Source organism: Varanus komodoensis, unplaced genomic scaffold, assembly GCF_004798865.1.
Source record: "Varanus komodoensis strain SLA01 unplaced genomic scaffold, ASM479886v1 scaffold1, whole genome shotgun sequence".
NCBI classification, from domain to species: domain Eukaryota; kingdom Metazoa; phylum Chordata; class Lepidosauria; order Squamata; family Varanidae; genus Varanus; species Varanus komodoensis.
In genome coordinates, this window is record NW_025335268.1 from 2,487,064 (window position 1) to 2,506,308 (window position 19,245).

At 39.5% G+C, this 19,245-nt stretch overlaps 1 protein-coding gene across 1 annotated transcript in view; it reads right to left on the reverse strand.

Moving 5' to 3' along the window:
• Window positions 1-19,245, reverse strand: part of USH2A (usherin) — a 579,889-nt gene that overhangs the window by 291,979 nt on the left and 268,665 nt on the right. Inside the window, exons 35-36 of the mRNA XM_044449731.1 lie at window positions 8,173-8,324; window positions 2,489-2,651 (exon numbers count right to left, since the gene is read on the reverse strand). Of these exons, the coding sequence (XP_044305666.1) occupies window positions 2,489-2,651; window positions 8,173-8,324 (315 nt within the window). The remainder of the gene's footprint in view (window positions 1-2,488; window positions 2,652-8,172; window positions 8,325-19,245) is intronic.

A 19,245-nucleotide genomic window follows, 5' to 3' on the forward strand; every position in this document is an offset into this window, starting at 1 on the left:
TGGATGAAAGGCCTTGGAGCTGGGACTCTGAATATTATTATGACTGTTATTACATTTCATTTATAGCCCACCATTTTCCTCTTATGAGGAATCCAAGGCAGCTCATATGGCTCCATTTGATCCTTACAACAGCTACCCTGTGAGGAAGGTTAGGCTGAGAGTGAATGACTTGCCCATAATCACTCTGTGAGCTTCATGGCTGAAAGGAGACTAGAACCCAGGGCGCCTCATTCCCCTGTCCAAAATTCTAAGCACCAAACCAAAATAGTTCTCTCCACTGCACTGGAATAATCCTATGCCCTGCCCCCTACCCCAGAAAAAGTCAAGGGCCCTGAGGGTGCTTCTTCTTATGGCATTCAAGGTATCATTACCTTTTCTCATTCACACATTGTTATCACCATCCTTATCTTGTAACTGTCCTGTGATTTGCCATCACTTCTTTCAGATTTTATTTTACTGCAGAAAATCCATTAACAAAAAAGAAAAAGAAAACAAAAGTGGAATACCTTCACAATACCATTTCATTGGTAGAGTTGGAAGCCCTACCCCTTGTCTAGAAGCATCCTAAATCTGGTTCCAACCCAAGTCCAGAGAAAAGACAGGGCTACAAGGTAGGAAGGAGAACAGCAAAGGTGCAAATTAACAGCTGATGTATGTAGTGCCTCTCCCAGCTGGAATTTGCTCAGATGTTACAATCCACACCAGAGGGATTCCTTTAAGTGCCTCTTCCAAGGAAGGCACAGAAGGTGGCAGCAAAGCAGAGGGCCTCCCTCTGGCTATGGAATTCATTCCCCACTGAGGTGTGCCTGGCGTCAACACTGCCATCTTTTGGGTACCAGGTATTCTGCTCCAAGGAATATGATGGCATATGTGGTGGCCATATGACGACACTGCATGTATGAGGTGGGTGAAGCTGAGGACACTGAATATTATCCATTCCACTGTATGAGTCAGATTCCTTCATTATATCCTCAATTCTCTATTAAATAGACCTTTGTTGGATAAGATTTGTATACTGCTTGCAGGCAATGGTGCATATGTTCTGACCCAAGTTGAAAGGTTGGTCCTGACTGCTAGGAAATTAAAGGCTAGGGAGCACTCTGCAGTTTTATACTAATTTTATGGTAAGGTTTATTTCATTTGTTCCCATAGAACAGTTGTGTGATTTTTATTAGGTATTGTAATGATATTTCTACTATATTTTTATGGTTCTTAATGGTTTATAACTTTTTTGTATTTGAAATTGGTCTGAATGGCTATGAGCAATAAAAACATACTATGTCCATATCATGTGCGATTTATTCTATTAACCTTATTGTTAATGTTTTATCTGTTACATATGTTGCTAAATTGTTGCAATGTTGTATACTAGAGAATTTTTGTTTGCTTGTTTTTATATCACGATGCATATTTTTTGTGAATTGCCCATAGAACTTGTTGGGTGGTATAGAAATTTTAAAAAGCAAATAAATGGGGCAAAAATGGTAGAAACATGATCAACAACATCACAGTTTATTACAATTTTTATTCTATTCCTATTCCTCCTTTCTGAAGCCAACTAATAAAAAGTTCAAAAAGTAAGAACTATAACCAAGTAAAAAACTTATCTATACAGTGACCAGGATGAAAAAAATATCATTTTGTTAACTAGTGTGATCAGGTAATTAGCAAATGGGATTTTTCTGTCCTGTCCTAGACAAAGATTAAGTGAGATTTTATAAAATTCTTTTCTCTTCAGGACTGGCTGATCAGTTCAACAAGGCTTTTTAAGATATTTGCTGAAGACAAGGCTTTTTCCCTGAAATGGGAGAACACGAATAAGCCCTCCATAGTAGCTCCTCATCATAATCTCCATTTCAATCTTTAATTTAAACCAACTACATGATATGTGCGAAGGGATTGTGGGTCCAAATTTGACAGATGTAGTAGCATGCTGAAATATCTTACTAAGGGTGCAATACATTGCAACATCCTTTAACCCACCTGAAGGATTATGGGCATCCTACACATGTAGGACCAGTCCAGAGATAAACATTGCCTCTGTGTTTATCATTCCATGCAAAGTATTTCAATATCTATTTTGGCCATGTAAGTGTTTGGCAGCTTGGTCTCAGAATGACAGGAAATATCTATTGCTACCAGGTTACCTTGTATGTCAGTTGAGCCTCTTTTCTCCCTTTCCCAAGCCCCAAAGCCTGTTTCCAAGGTTGCTCCTATGACCTCAGAGAAGAGGTTGGTGTGGTTCTTTCCATGCTCACTGTAAGGCTGGTGAGAGGGCATTCCAAGTCCCAGGTTCAGAGTTGGAGCAGATTTCTGAAGTAAGATCTGGGACTTCACAAATTAAAATAAAATAAAATCTTATAGCTGCCAACTCTGTCCAGCAGCCATAGGAGTTCTGCCAGAAAATTATTTTACAAAATTCCTGAGAAACAGAAGGTATAATAAAGGCAATACCAAAGTAATTCCAACAACATGCCAATGGAAATACCTTCATCAGTATAGAAGATGCCAGTAAAAAGAACAGCATAGCGTATCTGCCCATTTGGCTTATGCAGAGGAAGCCATTTCACTTGAACTCCTCTGGATCCATCATTGATGATAAATACTTCCATTTTCCCTTTAGGTGCATCTTCCAATGTACGAGCTTCTACCTACAAATTTAACAATTCAAGAGCCTTATGAAAAGACTTGTACTAAAAACAGAGAAGCACAAGAATGAACAAGGAACACTTTGTTCAGCTATTACCATACAAGAAAGAAATGGACTTAATTTGAGCCCTAGTCCTCAATTCTGTTTTCAGTGCCCTGATTTAGTACTAAAATATGAGAAGTGAGACTACATTCGAACATGTGCAGGGAACATGTGCAAAGGATGTCTAACCACTATTTACACAGCTGGAATTCAGTGGGAAGAACATGAACAATTCATAAAACCTTCATTTATTAAGTTAGTAATATGTCTCTGAAAAGAAAGTTTTTATTTAACTTTAACCAAACATTTTAAATATTATTTAATCATTATTTTGCACACATATATAAATGCCAAATATTATCAAATCTCATTAATATTATATCATGATATAATAACAATGTATTATAGTTAAGAATCAGTGTAGTGCATTTGTTCTACTCCATTATTTTTCCATGTTTTGTTATGCCTTGGGTTCCCCACTGATCATTTTCTATCAAAAAGGAAGAAAGTCAGCCAGGTGGTAACAGTCTGTTTTGCAGTAAAATCCATTCATACATTTTATATCCTGCAAATAATTTTAAATATTATTTTTACTTTCTACATGAGCTTCACAGTAAAGCCCAAAGTTGCAAATTTGATTTTTAAAAATTAAAATACATGTAGGTTTTTAGACATTTTTAAAGTTTAAAAAAATCCATTCACTATAGAACAAAAAATTTAAAAATTGCCAGTTTGCCATTGTGGCTGACTGGTGGTGTTTCCAATGTGGATTTGAGTCCTCCTTTTTTTGTTCTTGACAAAAAAAAAGGGAGACAGTACTTGAACAAATGGTGAAGTGGCATATGTGGCATGCCATCTCCCTCATACTGGCTGGCCTTGAACTCTGTTCCTGTTTCCCATCCTCATGCCCTTTGCAATGAGCTCTTGGATAATGATGGAATTATCAGTGTGTGCCTATAACTGCCTTTGTTGCAGGTTCTCTCCCCTCTTTTTAGCCTCTTGGGAAAAGCATGTTTTCTTCACTCATTAGGTCCTAAAGCTTCATTCCAGGAGTCACAGGTTGGTGTTCATTTTGAGTGGTTTCTTTTGGCTGAAATGATTGTTCATATCAATTTTGTTTCAGAAAAATATTTGATATTTGCTGATTCCTAGCAGCTTTTAAATCATATTCTTCAGATGTGAGGACTAAGGCGTGGACAGCAGAAGTGGATCTTGAGAGTCAGTGGCAAAGGGACTTATACCTCAAGCTTTGAAGGATAAATATCCACCTGCTAAATATCTTACTGCCCTGTTTTCATTTCAGCGTACATCTTATAGTCATAAATCTCATTTAAATACCTAGATAAATATATGACTTGCTTATGCTAATGTATATATTTAAGATATGAGCATTGACTTTCTACTGTTATTGTAAGCTGACTCTGATTCTTCTTGCTATGTATTTTTCTGTTATATTTGCAAATTTCAAAAAACATTAAATAAAGTTAAAAGAAGATTAATTGGATATAATAGATATCCCACTGGTGCATATTTGGTCCTGGCATACAGTGAGGATAAACAGCTATACCCTTGGAACTTCGGTGTTGTTTAATATGGATTCTTTGTTTTTCCCTGCTGTGATGCTCTAGTTTATTTCATTTAAAAAATCTTTTCTGGACCTTTTATTGGGTGGCAGCATAGAAATTTATTAAGATAACAATTTTAACAGAAATAGGACAGAATTCCTCAGAATTGTCATTGACTGTGAGCAGGTTTGGCAGCACTGTCCAGAACATCAGCCTACATTGTTGCGCTCTTCTTTCTTCATCTATGGTTGCCTGATCTCAGTGGAGATCTTGACTCTCCTCCAAGTTATCCATCTTCCAGCCATGGCCTCTTGCAGTTTTCACAGGAATAACAGAAAATAGGAATTTGTCCTGTGCTGGATGTGATTACACTTCCTTTGAAGACAAAGGTTTGGAGTTTGAGTGTAGTCCTGGATTCACCCCTGAACCTGGATAACCAGTGCCAAGTGCACCAGCAAAGCTGAGCCCAGAATGCCAATTTCAGTCATTCTGAGAGATATCTGACTGGCCATGGTGACACATGGTTTAGTTATATCCCATTTGGACTATGATAAAATGCCCAGATGTGTTAGAGTGCAACTCTCAGAATCCCCCAGCCAAGCCTACTGGCTGGTAAGGGGATTCAAGGTGTTGTGGCCCAATTCATCTTGAATACCAGGCTGGCTAATCTGTATGACTACTTCTATATGATTATAGAAGGCTAATCTATGACCACTTATATAGCCATCCTAAAACAGCTTATTTTCCCAGCACTTTATGGCTCCATCCCTAAAACAGGAAAAGCTAGAAGAAAAGATGCTTGCATTATATATTTTCATAAGAAATATATGAATATCCCATAAGTAGACTGCAATCCTGAAGCCATCTATTCCTATACAAATGTACTGAAGCTCTGTTTTACACCAATTTTATTAGCTGTCTCTTTAAAAAATATAGCAACGGTTGCATGATGTAAGATGTATGACATGAATTTTCAGTTATCTGTGTCACACAAGTATTATTAACTTCAAAAGAAGGCCTCTTGGAGTTAGCGGTGTGCAGGAATATAAACTAAACAAAATTCAAGTTTATAGTTCTTTTCAATTATGCTCTTGCTCTGCACTATTTAAATTTTCTGTCTCACAGAAATGAACAAAGAATCAAGCATGCCGCAGTCTTTTGAATTCACCATTCCTCACAAAGTCATAATATACTTTGGTTAATTTCAGAAGATTGAAATTGAATCCTTGTATACCATTCTAAACTGTAAGTACTGTGCTTATCTTTGTACATTTTTCTTATACAGACAAAACATTGTATGCAAAAATTTAATGGACAAAAATGTGTCCTCCTTCATGTGTCCTCCACCTGCAAGCATACACAGATTTTTAAAGCATACATTAATACTAATTCAAAATATGAAATTATTTATTATTTACATAAAATAGTAAACTAAAAATTAAGAACACTGGAACTGAACAAAATACATTTTGAAGTAAATTAGGTTAGCAGAATATGCCACAAATAAATTAAGTGGCATACAACATATCCAAAATTAATGTATCAGTTAGTATAAATTATACATGGCTTTATATTTCAACTTGACCTCTTTCCTTTCTCTTTCTTAGCATACATTCCTGCAATTTTTCAGTCAGGTATGTTTTCATGTTTCCCAGATGATTCTCAACAGCTATTTCTTTTCATAATGCAATGCAATGAAATTAGCTCTTGTTCTAAATTGATGCCCATTTAAGTGTACATTAATCTTTTTAATTATAAATTTTCAAGATTTTTATTAAATTTGCAGAGAAACCTTCACTGGAAATAACTTAAATCACAGCTATTTGCAATAGCAGTCCTTAAGTAACTGGTGCTACCTTCAGGGGGAAAAAAACATAAACTAGAGAAATCCAGTTCCTAAGGCGCTTGCATTACATAGCATCTCTTCAATCGATTAGGACACATTAAATAAAAGATCAGCAACAAAAATAGCTGGAAGGATAATATCAGTTTACCATTGGGAGATGTCCCTGTTTCTATTTAAAGTCCTCAATGAGCTAAAGATGTGTGCTTTTAAAGTAAGTGTTGGATATAAATGGTAATCGGTGGAGGTGGGGGTGGAATCTTTCAGAAAATCAAATGAAGATGTAGCACTTTAACTTCCTGGCAGCATTTAGGTGAGTTGCTCTCTAAATAAAGACATTGCATTTCAATTCTTGTGATTGGAGATGGATCACTGGCTCAGGAAAACAGTTTGCATTCTGAGCAAGAGATACAGATAAGTATTAGGTTGACTCTAAACTCCCTGTTTTGAATTGCTCTGGAAGTCAAGGCTGAGTCCCAGCTTTGATGAAATGCAGTTACTTACTAGTTTCTTCCAGAAAAGAGTAGAATCTTACAAAAGCATTGCAATGGTGTAAGAGTGAATATATTGTGAGCAGCAAATAGAGCACAACCATCCCTTGTGCTCAACAGCACTCTCTGAGCATTGAACTTGGTGGGAAATGATTTCAATATTAATGCCATCAGAGAATAACTGGGACCTCTTAAACAAAACAAAACCAAGTTTAAGGGCACAGTTCAACAAGCACTGCTGTTTCTGTACAACCTTTGGGCGCTTGAACAGTGCTCGGGTAGGACCCTCATTCAAGTCCCACATAAATGAATGGAGGCCAAACAGCAGCAGCTGCACAAGCACTTGGTGGATTGTTTCCTAAATTTCCAGGATTTTTTTTTAATTGAGTAGAAAAATTGGCAAAAAGCCATTCATGCTTTTAAGAGTAAATATCCATCAACTCTGTCCAAGCTATAAAATGTTTAATAGTAATAAAGTCTACAATCCTGTTTTACAGATGGATGATGTTACTAGCATTTTAAAGCAATGAATCTTGGAAAGAAAATGGGAAATGTTATCAAAATAACAATAAAAAATAAAACTTGATGTCCTTTTCTTGATGCAATCTTCATACAGTGAAGCTATTGCTACGAAGTAAGATGCTGTTAAGCAAAACTTTACTAGCAGTACCACAGCAAGTGTTTCCGTTGGGTTTTATCCTTGTAAAAAAGATGTGTGGGCAAATGGGCTATTTAACTTTCAAGAATTTACTAAGAAGTATAATATTAACCACAACACTTCAGGATGAAACATCACAATGAATGAAGCTTTGTAATTTTGGTACTGTGTCATGCTTGAATACAATTGTTTTTCATAGTCAATATCACAACAGAATACACCATATTGTTTCTTACACTCCAGAAAATGCTGTTATCTAATATTTTATGTAATTAGAAATACATTGTAGAAGAACCAAAAAGGTTATTGAATGGCAAACTGTAAATATGAGAAAAGAATGTAAATATCACGTCATCTTCTGATTTATAATTTTATCCTAAGGGTAATATATTTTTAAAAATTCTCCATATGCTGTTTGCTATTGTGCCAAATTGCCTTTAAAATCTAGTTTCCTAGTTTTTCAAAATAGTTGATCAATTTGGATAATGGTATTAATATTTTGACATGCTATGCTGTCTGCCTTCTAGGAACCTTATATCCACTCCTTTTTACCCAGGCAGAGGCTAGAATTTTAAATTATGCATTATTGGAACAGTAATCTTTCTCTTACGTTCTTAAAAAAATCAGAAAAAACACATCTGTGACTTTTAAACGTATTAACATTCTTAATTTCAGTTATATGCATTTCACTCTCATTTTTTTCACTCCCTGACTCAATCTTCACCATACCTATATGATATTTTGGAACAGTGCCTAGTGGTGACCTATTCCAGTCCTTTGCAGCTTTTAATGTCATTTTTTATAAAATGTCACATTTTGCCAGATGGGTTACTACTGACCATTGTGAATCATCACCATTTACTCTGATATTCAGTGCCATCTGACATTTATTACATTTGCAGAATGTAAATTGAGGTACTCACCAGTGGGCCTAAAGCACATCCCTTTGCAGTACATGCCTGAACTCTGAAAGAATGCAGACTCCAAGGAGAAAGTCCAGAAGTATGATAACTCAGCTGTGATGAGTTCTGTACCAGAATGCCATTCATATAGAGTCCATAACTAGTAATAAATCCTATTTTAAAAATACCAAAACAATCAAAGAAAACAACAAATGCAACAGACTTGATACAATAGCTATTGGATCAAAACTATGGGAATGGGAGGGAACTCACTGGTTATGGGAACTCAAGGGTGTGCAAAGTTACATAGAAAACAGAATAGTCGAATTGATGGTGCTACCAACCCACCCGCCAAATCTGAATAGCCTTCGTGTAAATTGTTGGCAATCCGAAAAGCAGTTCTGCATTTATTTTGTTAAAATAAATTAATCCTGTTCAAAAGTAAGCTGATCTAAATAGACCTGTTCTGGAAATATGTTAAAACAGGTCTCAAGCTGAGAAAGTTAAGGCAATTCAGTTTCACAGCCCCATGTGTATGCAAATGAATGTGGGGATTAAAACAAGGACATGGAAGATATATATCAGCCATTTAGAATCCTGATACTTCAGAACAAGTGTCTTAGTGATTCTTTTTTAAAGTATAATGCTGCAGGACAACTAAGAAATAATTCCTCCATCATTACCTTGACTTTGACCCTCAACTACAATGATATATTGTTAATAATATTAAGAAGGCTATTTAATATTATGAAGAATATTTGATTTATACAATACATGTGATTTTTGTATTAATTCAGAATTGGACTTGTTTCAGAATCATAGAACTGGAAGTGACACTGTGGGTGAGTAGTCAAATTCTTTCTTCAAAGCAGTAATTCCAAAAGATGCAGCCCTAATATTTCCAAAAAGTTCCCCAAGAAAGGAAATTCCAGAAGCACTTTTGATTGCCCAGCTAATTACTTCATTAATTCATATTAAACCTGACAGCTGGCATATAAAACAGGGGTTAGGAACCTGTGGCCCTTCTTATGGTACTGAACTCCAACTACCATAGGGGATAGCTAATGAGGGATGATGGGAGTTGCAGTACAATGACATCTAGAGAACCACATGTTCCCTATCCCTGATATCAAGGATTAAATGCTTAAACTAGAAGGAAATTTTTAGAAATGGTGGATCTACAAGGTCTTCCTATCAGCTTTTTTCATCAGTGAATGTGCCCCTGCCTTGTCAGTTGTTGCAGGTGATCCTGAAATCCTCATTTGCAAAAACACTGCCATATATTCTTAAATAGCATTTTCTCTGCACTCAAACTGTATTATTATGTAGCTGGGAAAATGCAGTTCCACTCCCAACTCGACCACCAATAGAATGGTTATTATATCATAGACAAACATGTATAACTATCATCTATCAGACTGATACCATTTACAAAACATTAACTTTGTTACACTATCAGCCTCAGGGTTAAGTGTACTCATTCTACTGATTTCCATACATGTAGAGTCAAACTAGATCTTATACTGATTGTGAGATTAGCAACCATGTGGAGTTTAGTTTTGTTTAGTTTTGTTTTAAACTAGAAGCAGTTGCAAGGCCACTGCAACACAAGATGTTTTTGACCATGCAAAGAGGGGCAGGTAAGGGGCCAGGTCAAACAAGATTGGCACCTGTCAGCAGCACCTGCTCCTGCACAGGCATGTCCAAAGCATGAACTACTTACCACATTATCCTTTCTTTCTTCTTAATTTCAAAATGTGTTGTTATGAGGAGGGGGGAGCCAGCCATGCTTATACATGGCTAGAGATACTGAATTGATTATGTTCACTTTAAACATGTATTAGTCTTTTCTATAACAAGGATGGCGCTTATTTCCAATTTTCTTCTCCTCTGGTATTTCTGATAATAACTTTTAAAGCACTTTTTGTGTGTCTTTGATATGTACCATATTCCTAATATCTTTCCCACAAAGCCTCAGGGAAATTTCTTTGTTTGGCAATTGACACGTCGATCTTCTCCTCTCTAGACACAAACCAGATCTGTACTAATATGAATGTATTGTTTCATCACTCAGTGGTTGAGCACATTACAGAAGCGGTACTAGTGTAAAACAACTACTGCTACAATAAAATCAAAAGATTTGTTTTCATCCACTGTCATGTAAAATTAACTATTCTATTCTTAGGATAGTATCTGACGGCCAACATGCCAGGTGCAAGTAAGAACCTTGGGGATTATGAGCACCCAGTGATAGAAGCAAGGCAATGGCATCTCTGCTATCACAATGACCACACCTCATACCATGCACTTCTTCTAGATGGCTAGATGGCCTGTCTACTGGGGAAGGAGAGGGAAAGTGGCTGAAACAGCAAGTGGAATCAATATAACTGTGCGTCTCCAATCTCTGCTTCACCCCACCCCGGCATGCCTCTTTCCACCTCCAAGAACTAGTTGTGGTTTCAGAGAAGTAGCAGCTGGCGTGGAGCTTCCCACACTAGCTGCATAGGGATGAGGATGAGGCTCAGCTTCAGAGTCCCAGACCCAAGATCACAATGAGCAATCCTACAGCCATCCACATGGTGTTGGGAGGCTCTAGGATTGTGCCGTTACTGTATCAATGGATTTGATCCAACTACTGGAGGGAGCAATCCTTTGCCTCCTAGGCAGTATATGAAGAGGACTTAAATTATTTTATACCTAAATTATTATTTTTTAATCCAAGGTTGGGGACATATTTCCAGCTCTTGCAAGGGGAATTAGGGCCCTGACCTCTCTAACCTGCACTGACAGTGTGGAAAAAACCATGCTGGGTGCTACCCAAGATCAAGAACTCAACCTTAAAGATGTGGAGAAGTGGTTGGGAGATGACAAGAGATGTCGGGATACAAGTTACAGTGGGCCTCTCCCTCCTCCTTCTTTCCCCTCCAATATACCCCAGATAGAAGGGCACGAGGCCAGGAAGGTGAAAATTGTCCTCACATCTCCTTCCGTCCTGCATAAGATGCTCATAAGCCTCTGAGTTCAGGGGCCTTCAGTTGTTAAGGATGCAAGAAAGCCATAGAATTGCAGTCTTTCCTTGAAAGTTTGTATTACCAAAGCTCGGGTTGCATGTACTCCCTTTCCGAAGTGCTACTATAGCTCCAATCATCCAAAAATTGTCCCAAAAAGGCTGTTTCCGTTTTGCTAAGCCTGAAGATCTGTTTCGCTAAGCTCTGCTTCCCATTGACAAGGCACTCCCTTTAGGTTGAACATGTTGTTCACTGTATAATGGAGCAGTGCTGGAAACTACTGCATGCTAATAATAGTTTATTGAGCTTAATAGTGCAAAACACCCGAACTTAGCTATTTCTGTGACTTTCTTTCTTTCACCCTTTTTGCTACTGGACATGTCCCATCAATATAATGAAACGGCTACAGTTAAAGGTATTAAGGGGCATGAATCACTTCCTCCCATTATAATCAGAAACTGGAGAGGGCTGAGGCAGAAAAACAGCAGGTGCCCAAAACCCACAACTATTTAAAACTTTTGATGGCAAAGATTGTGATAAAACTGTTTTTTTCAGCTTGGTACCCTCTATGGATTTTGAACTAAACTCACTTCTGAAAGCCAGTATGGTATAGTACTTAAGGGGATTGGGATCCAAGAGCCCTGGGTTCTAGTCCCCATTCAGCCATGGGGCTAACTGGGTGACTTTGGGCCAGTCATAGACTCTCAGCCCAACCTACCTCAGAGTGCTGTTGTTGTGAGGATAAGAATTGGGGTGGGGGGGGGTGGAAATGTAAGTTGCCTTGAGTTCCTTGAAAGGAGAAAGGGCAGAATATAAATTTAATATATAAATCTACCTTATTTTGTTTGCAGCTAGTCACACTAGCCTTTGCCAATGTCAAGTCTTTAATTTCTAGCAATTTATTTCTCATTTTGCAATCATGTGTCCCACTGTGTCTGGCTCAGGCTTTGAAAATCAGCAACAAAACTCTGAACAGGTTCTGCCTCATTTTGTTTTCTTGGATGGAAAACATCTCACTCCTACAAAGGCCTGTTTCTTTCCTTTGTGTAAAATAGTTCTTAAATTTATTTGTCACGATACCACATTTAGCCTTTCTTCACACCACTATCTAAATCAACAATTTAGGGGCCTGCAACCCCTAAGGACAACCTTTCTCATACCTCTTTTCCAGGCCTATCTGTACAGCCATGGGTGCCACTAGAGCCTGCAACATACTGTATGTGATTTTTAAAAAGAAACTTTAATGAATGCTATCATTCCCAGCCAATATGTGTGTTTCCTCTCCCCCTGCCCCCAGCAACCTTCCTTTCCTTTCCTTTCTCTCTTCCTTTTAAGTTTTAGAAGATACAAGGTGCACTGCCACAAAAGTGGCTGTTGCATCTGGCATTGCCATTTCTCTGAAAAGGTTTTAGGCATGGCCCTGTGGGTGAAAAGGCTCTCTGGGGAAATCAAGAGAGCAGGACACAAGTGCAGGTTCGCACTGCAACACACCCAAACTCTTCTAAAAGTTAACATAACAAGAAGGAAAATGTGTGTCTGCCTAGTAACCCAGTGGAGTTTGAGAAAGAAAAATCAAGGGTGGGGGGAGGACAAAGAACAAAAAGAAAGAGATGGAGTGCTGGGGGGTGGGCAGCATCCAGAAGTGTTGCTGGGGCAGAGGGTATTTCGGCCAGGAGCATCACTGCTGCCTTCTATAGAGAGGGCAAAGTTTCCTCATGAAATATTGCAAGGACATTATTTGAAGTGTTCAAAATTACTTCAGAACTCTGTCTGCAAGTTATATATTATTCATTCTTTGCTATAGGTGCAAGGCCACTAATTTGGGTTGGGACTCTAGTGAAGGGGATAGGATGGCTTTTAACATCTGGGCTGGAAACCCTCTACCTACTCCACCAGTATCTACTTTAGAGTAAAAATGGAAGTGTTAACCTTCCTTCCTGTTGTCTTTTACTTCCTTCTGCTACTGGTCACACTTCATTTCGTAATATACTTATGGTTGCTTATTCCAGTCCAGCTAAGGACTCCTACCCCAATATGAGATATTCTCTCCTTTTATAACCCATATCCACCAGCCTTCAACGGAAGAACCACATTTGCTTTTCTTGATTGTAATCACCTTGCCCTAAGCCTTGCTATAGACATTCCTGTCTCAAGGGAGCCTCCATCTGGTCTCCCCAAAAGTAGCCCTGAGTTCTACTATGCGTCTCCTTGCCTAGGAGGCAGAAGGTGCCTTTTGTTTTCTAACTGAGGGAGCACTGCTGTGGCAACAGGGAATGCTTCTGCCACTTTTCTGTCCACTTGTGGGAGCCCTCAGGAGTGTGCCTGTCCAGTTTTGTAGCTCCTGTATCCTTTATATAGCTACCCTGGCCAAGCCATGGACTTTTAGATGTTTTAAGATCTGACCACAGTCACATCTTCTCATCTCATCTCTTCTTTCTTTTTCCTCCTTTCTTTCCTTAGTTTTATGAAATGTTGTTTATTTTGACCCAATTTCTAATGTTTTAATTTATTGTATTATTGTAACTTCGCAACTAACAACAACAAAGCCGTTCTGAGCCGTTTGTCCGATAGGACGGGATAGAAATGTTTTAAATAAATAAATAGACCCCATGTCCAGGTTCTCCTCAGGCATCATGTTTGCCTCCCACCTGGTATTCATGGAAGACAATCTGCCTCTTACACATAGGCTTCTCCTCCTTGTCCCTCAGAGATACGCCTACAGTTGTCAAAGGTACTCCCCTTGCTGCTAGCCTCTGGCCCCAGCAGCCTTGCCTAACTTGGGTAATGACTTGAAATCCTGTCATTTCCTTTGCCGCCATTCTTCTTTCTTTCCTGAGGCTGCTCTCAAAGATGTGCAATTTCCTTCCCTTAGTTATCCACTCACACTCCAAGGGTTAACAGTAAACAGAAAACATTTATGTCTGCAGAAAGAGACAAGCGACTCATTGTTTATCTTCCAGCAGTTTCTGTATTTCAGCCCTGTGGTGACTTCTCTCACACAGAGTTCTTTTCCAGCCTTTACTGCTTTGATTCCAAGTTGGTCTCCAGATGTTTCCCCTTCCAGAACCCAGAATGCATGTCCACCTGCCCATCAAGTTCCCAACCCTGGCCAGCAATGCGACTGGCTGGCTTTGGGTTCTCAGGGAGGGAGAAGCTGCAGCCAAGGGCCCCTAAAATGTCTGCCAGTTATTCAGGGAGGATAAACCTTAGATACACCACTTTTAAAAATTTAATTGACTAGAAATGCTATTCTGTGCATTAAATCAAAATGTCTTGGTGAAACTCACCTGTGTTCTGAGGCAAACAGGAAGCCTTGAGACCATCAGCTGGTAAAATCATATCCTGGCAGCTGAGGCAAATAGCTAAAACTAAAAGTGCAGACCTATACATGTTTAACCAGAGAAATATCCCAGCATGCTCTACGGCTACCTGAAGTATACCAGGAACTGTAGGACTGTCTTCTGTCTAAACATGCATAGGATTACGCACTAAGTGTCCCCAGTTCTCCTAAACAGTCCTACTGCTCTACTTTGTGGGTTGTAACAGAATTACAAACTTAAAAAAAATACAAAGCTCAGGTAATTAACAGTATAATCCTATATTGAGAAACAAGTTCCATTGTGTCCAGTGCTGCTTACTTCTAGGTAGGTGGGAAAATCCAATTAACTAGTGATTGCTTGATACTGCCATGCAGACAAAAGGTTTAAAAAACAAAACAAAATCCTTATGGGATTCTCTTCTGAAGCAAATGTGGGTGGTGGTGACCAGTTGCCAGGCAAACAGGGCTTGGTCCACAAGAAGCATGCCTAAAGCCCCCTACCATCATTATAATCCTGCCATGAAAATGGCAGTTTCCAAATAGCTTTGTGTTACTACATTCATTTCTTAGCTATATGTAAAAATTCTTTAAAAGATCCCAGGGATATAAAATCCACATTATAGTTAACATAAGAAAGAGAATCCATACTATTGCCATTTTCACTGAAATTAAATGGTAGTTAGCAAATAATTGGTCTCCTGACCCACTAACCCTCTGCTGCCTTTACCCTGATACGTAAAGACACCCAATGTTCTGCAGATCCAAGGGGAACATTATTAGTGCTGTGTGGAAGTTGTAAAATGCACAGCAAGACCATCTATAATGGAACTGTGAATGTAATTAATGGGTTGCTGAACTCATCATATGTTTTGTTTGCTGGCCCTGGAAATAAAGTGCCTTCTGTAGGCATACCGAAGTTTAGATTAAAGTTATAAGCCTCTTTTGCTCTTCCAATTCAGGACACTGTTCCCCCTACAAACACACTACTTTTTATGCATGCTTTTGGGTAACACATTTCTTACTTGGAAAGCTCAATATGCAAAGCATTTCAAATGTCTGTGGCTTTGACTGGGACTTAATGGGTGCTTAATTTTATCCCGGAAGGCTATTTAGCATTTGGATCAACCTCTCCCTGCCCCTCACCAAACACACACACATATTTCCTTATTAGACATAGGAACACATATTTCTATGAACTGCTATTACACCCCTGTCCCTTTCACCATTCATACGTGTGGCCTGGCAGTTGTTGTTGTTGTTAGTCACGAAGTCGTGTCCGACCCGTCGCAACCCCATGGACATCTTTCCTCCAGGCCTTCCTGTCCTCCACCATCCCCCGGAGTCCACTTAAGCTCACGCCGACTGCTTCAGTGACTCCATCTAGCCACCTCATCCTCTGCCGTCCCCTTCTTCTTTTGCCATCTATGCATATTGTTTCCAGCATTACGCTCTTCTCCAGGGAGTCCTTCCTTCTCATTAGGTGGCCAAAGTATTTGTGTTTCATCTTCAGTATCTGGCCTTCTAAAGAGCAGTCAGGGTTGATCTCCTCGAATTGATCACCTTGTTGTCCAAGGGACTCGCAGGAGTCTCCTCCAGCACCACAATTCAAAGGCCTCAATCCTTCGGCGCTCAGCCTTCCTTATGGTCCAGCTTTCACAGCCATACATTGCAACTGGGAAAACCATAGCCTTGACTATACACACTTTTGTTAGCAGGCTGATGTCTCTGCTTTTTAGTATGCTGTCTAGATTTGCCATAGCTTTCCTCCCCAGGAGCGTCTTTTAATTTCTTGGCTGCAGTCCCCATCTGCGGTGATCTTGGAGCCCAGGAAAATAAAATCTGTCACTACCTCCATTTCTTCCCCATCTATTTGCCAGGAAGTGAGAGGACTGGATGCCATGATCTTAGTTTTCCTAATGTTGAGTTTCAAGCCAACTTTTGCGCTCTCCTCCTTCACCCACATCAAGAGGCTCTTTAGTTCCTCTTCACTTTCTGCCATGAGAGTGGTATCATCTGCATATCTGAGGTTGTTGATATTTCTCCCAGCAATCTTGATTCCAACTGGTGATTCATCTAGCCCCACCTTTCTCATGATGTGCTCTGCATATAAGTTAAATAGGCAGGGCGACAGTATACAGCCTTGCCGAACTCCTTTCTCAATTTTGAACCAATCAGTGGTTCCATGTCCAGTTCTCACTGTTGCTTCTTGACCCACAAGAGACAAATAAGATGGTCTGGTACTCCCATCTCTTTAAGAACTTGCCACAATTTGTTGTGATCCACACAATCAAAGGCTTTAGCATAGTCAATGAAGCAGATGTTTTTCTGGAACTCCCTAGCTTTTTGCATGATCCAGCATATGTTGGCAATTTGATCTCTAGTTCCTATCCCTCTTTGAAACCCTGCCTGTACTTCTGGTAGTTCTTGGTCCACATACTGCCGGAGCCTAGCTTGTAGGATTTTGAGCATCACTTTGCTAGCATGTGAAATGAGTGCAATGGTGCGGTAGTCTGAACATTCTTTGGCATTGCCCTTCTTTGGGATTAGAATGCAAACTGACCTTTTCCAATCCTGTGGCCACTGCTGCGTTTTCCAAATTTGCTGGCATATTGAGTGTAGCACTTTTACTGCATCGTCTTTTAAGATTTTGAATAGATCAGCTGGAATATTGTCACCTCCACTAGCTTTGTTATTGCTCAGACTTCCTAAGGCCAATTTGACTTCACATTCCAGGATGTCTGGCTTGAGGTCAGTGACCACCCCATCATGGTTATCAGGGACGTTAAGCTCTTTCTTGTATAGTTCTTCTGTGTAATCTTGCCCCCGCTTCTAAATCTCGTCTGCCTCTGTTAGGTCCCTGCCATTTTGGTCCTTTATCATGCCCATCTTTGCATGAAATGTTCCCTTCATATCTCCAGTTTTCTTGAAGAGATCTCTGGTCCTCCCTGTTCTATTGTTTTCTTCTATTTCTTTGCACTGTTCATTTAAGAAGGCATTCTTATCTCTTCTAGCTATTCTCTGGAATTCTGCATTCCATTGTTTGCATCTTTCTCATTCTCCCTTGCCTTTCGCTTTCCTTCTTTCCTCAGCTATTTGTAAAGCTTCCTCAGACAGCCATTTTGCTTTCTTGCATTTCTTTTTCTTTGGGATGGTTTTAGTTGCTACCTCTTGTACAATTTTGCGAACCTCTGTCCATAGTTCTCCAGGCACTCTGTCTATCAGATCTAATTCCTTAAATCTATTTGTCACCTCTACTGTATATTCATCAGAGATATGATTTAGGTAATCCCTGAGTGGCCTAGTGCATTTCCCATCTTTCTTCAATTTAAGTCTAAGTTTTGCAACGAGAAGCTCATGCTCTGAGCCACAGTCAGCTCCTGGTCTAGTTTTTACTGACTGTATAGAGCTTCTCTGTCTTTGGCTGCAGAGCACATAGCCAATCTGATTTCTGTGTTGATCGTCTGGTGATGTCCATGTGTAGAGTCGTCTCTTGGGTTGTTGGAAAAGAGTATTTGCTATGACCATCGTATTTTCTTGACAAAATTCTACCAGCCTGTGCCCTGCTTCATTTTGTACTCCAAAGCCAAACTTGCCTGTTATTCCGGTTATCTTTTGGCTTCCTACCATAGCATTCCAATACCCAGTGACGATAAGGACATCATTTTTTGATGTTAATTCTAGAAGGAGTTGTAGGTCTTCATAGAACCAGTCAACTTCAGCCTCTTCAGCACCAGTGGTTGGGGCATAGACTTGGACTATTGTGATGTTGAATGGTTTGCCTTGGATTCGAATTGAGATCATTCTGTCATTTTGGAGATTGTATCCTAATACTGCTTTTCTTACTCTTTCATTGACTATGAAGGCTACTCCATTTCTTCTGAGGGATTCTTGCCCACAGTAGTATATCTGATGGTCATCTGAATTGAATTCACCCATTCCTGTCCATTTTAGTTCACTCATTCCTAATATGTCGATGTTCAGTCTTGTCATCTCTTGTTTGACCACATCCAGCTTGCTTTGATTCATGGATCTTACATTCCAGGTTCCTATGGAGTAAAGCTCTTTGCAGCATTGGACTTTCCTTTCACCAGATACACCTGCAACTGAGTGTCCTTTCAGCTTTGACCCAGTCACTTCATTCTTTCTGGCGCTACTAGTACTATCCTTCTGCTCTTCCCCAGTAGCATATTGGGCACCTTTCGACCTGAGGGGCTCATCTTCCAGCGTCATATCTTTTTGCGTTTTGGTACTGTCCATGGGGTTTTCATGGCAAAGGTACTGGAGTGGGTTGCCATTTCCTTCTCCAGTGGATCACGTTTTGTCAGAGCTCTCTGCTATGACCTGTCCGACTTGGGTGGCCCTGCATGGCATAGCTCATAGCTTCATTGAGCTATGCTAGCCCCTTCGCCACGACAAGGCAGTGATCCATAAAGGAGGGCCTGGCAGTAGAAGGAACTAAACATGGTTGCCACCCAAAAGAAATTGGAGAAAAAACCCATACCAAACTGGATTGGAAGATGCTGATATGTACATCTCATACTGCGAATTTACACATGCATCAGCCCACTAAGTATCATCAAAAACTGCCTGTTGGATATAAATGATCATTAATAGCACATCTAGCAATAAATGCATAACTGATTATTAGGTTTCAGAATTCCTTAAAGTAACATATACAAAACCCTTCCACCTGCACAGGAGGAAATAGCTATTTTCTTGCCATAAGCGACACATTCCAGATTGAGAAGCATTGGGAGGTTGCTTCAG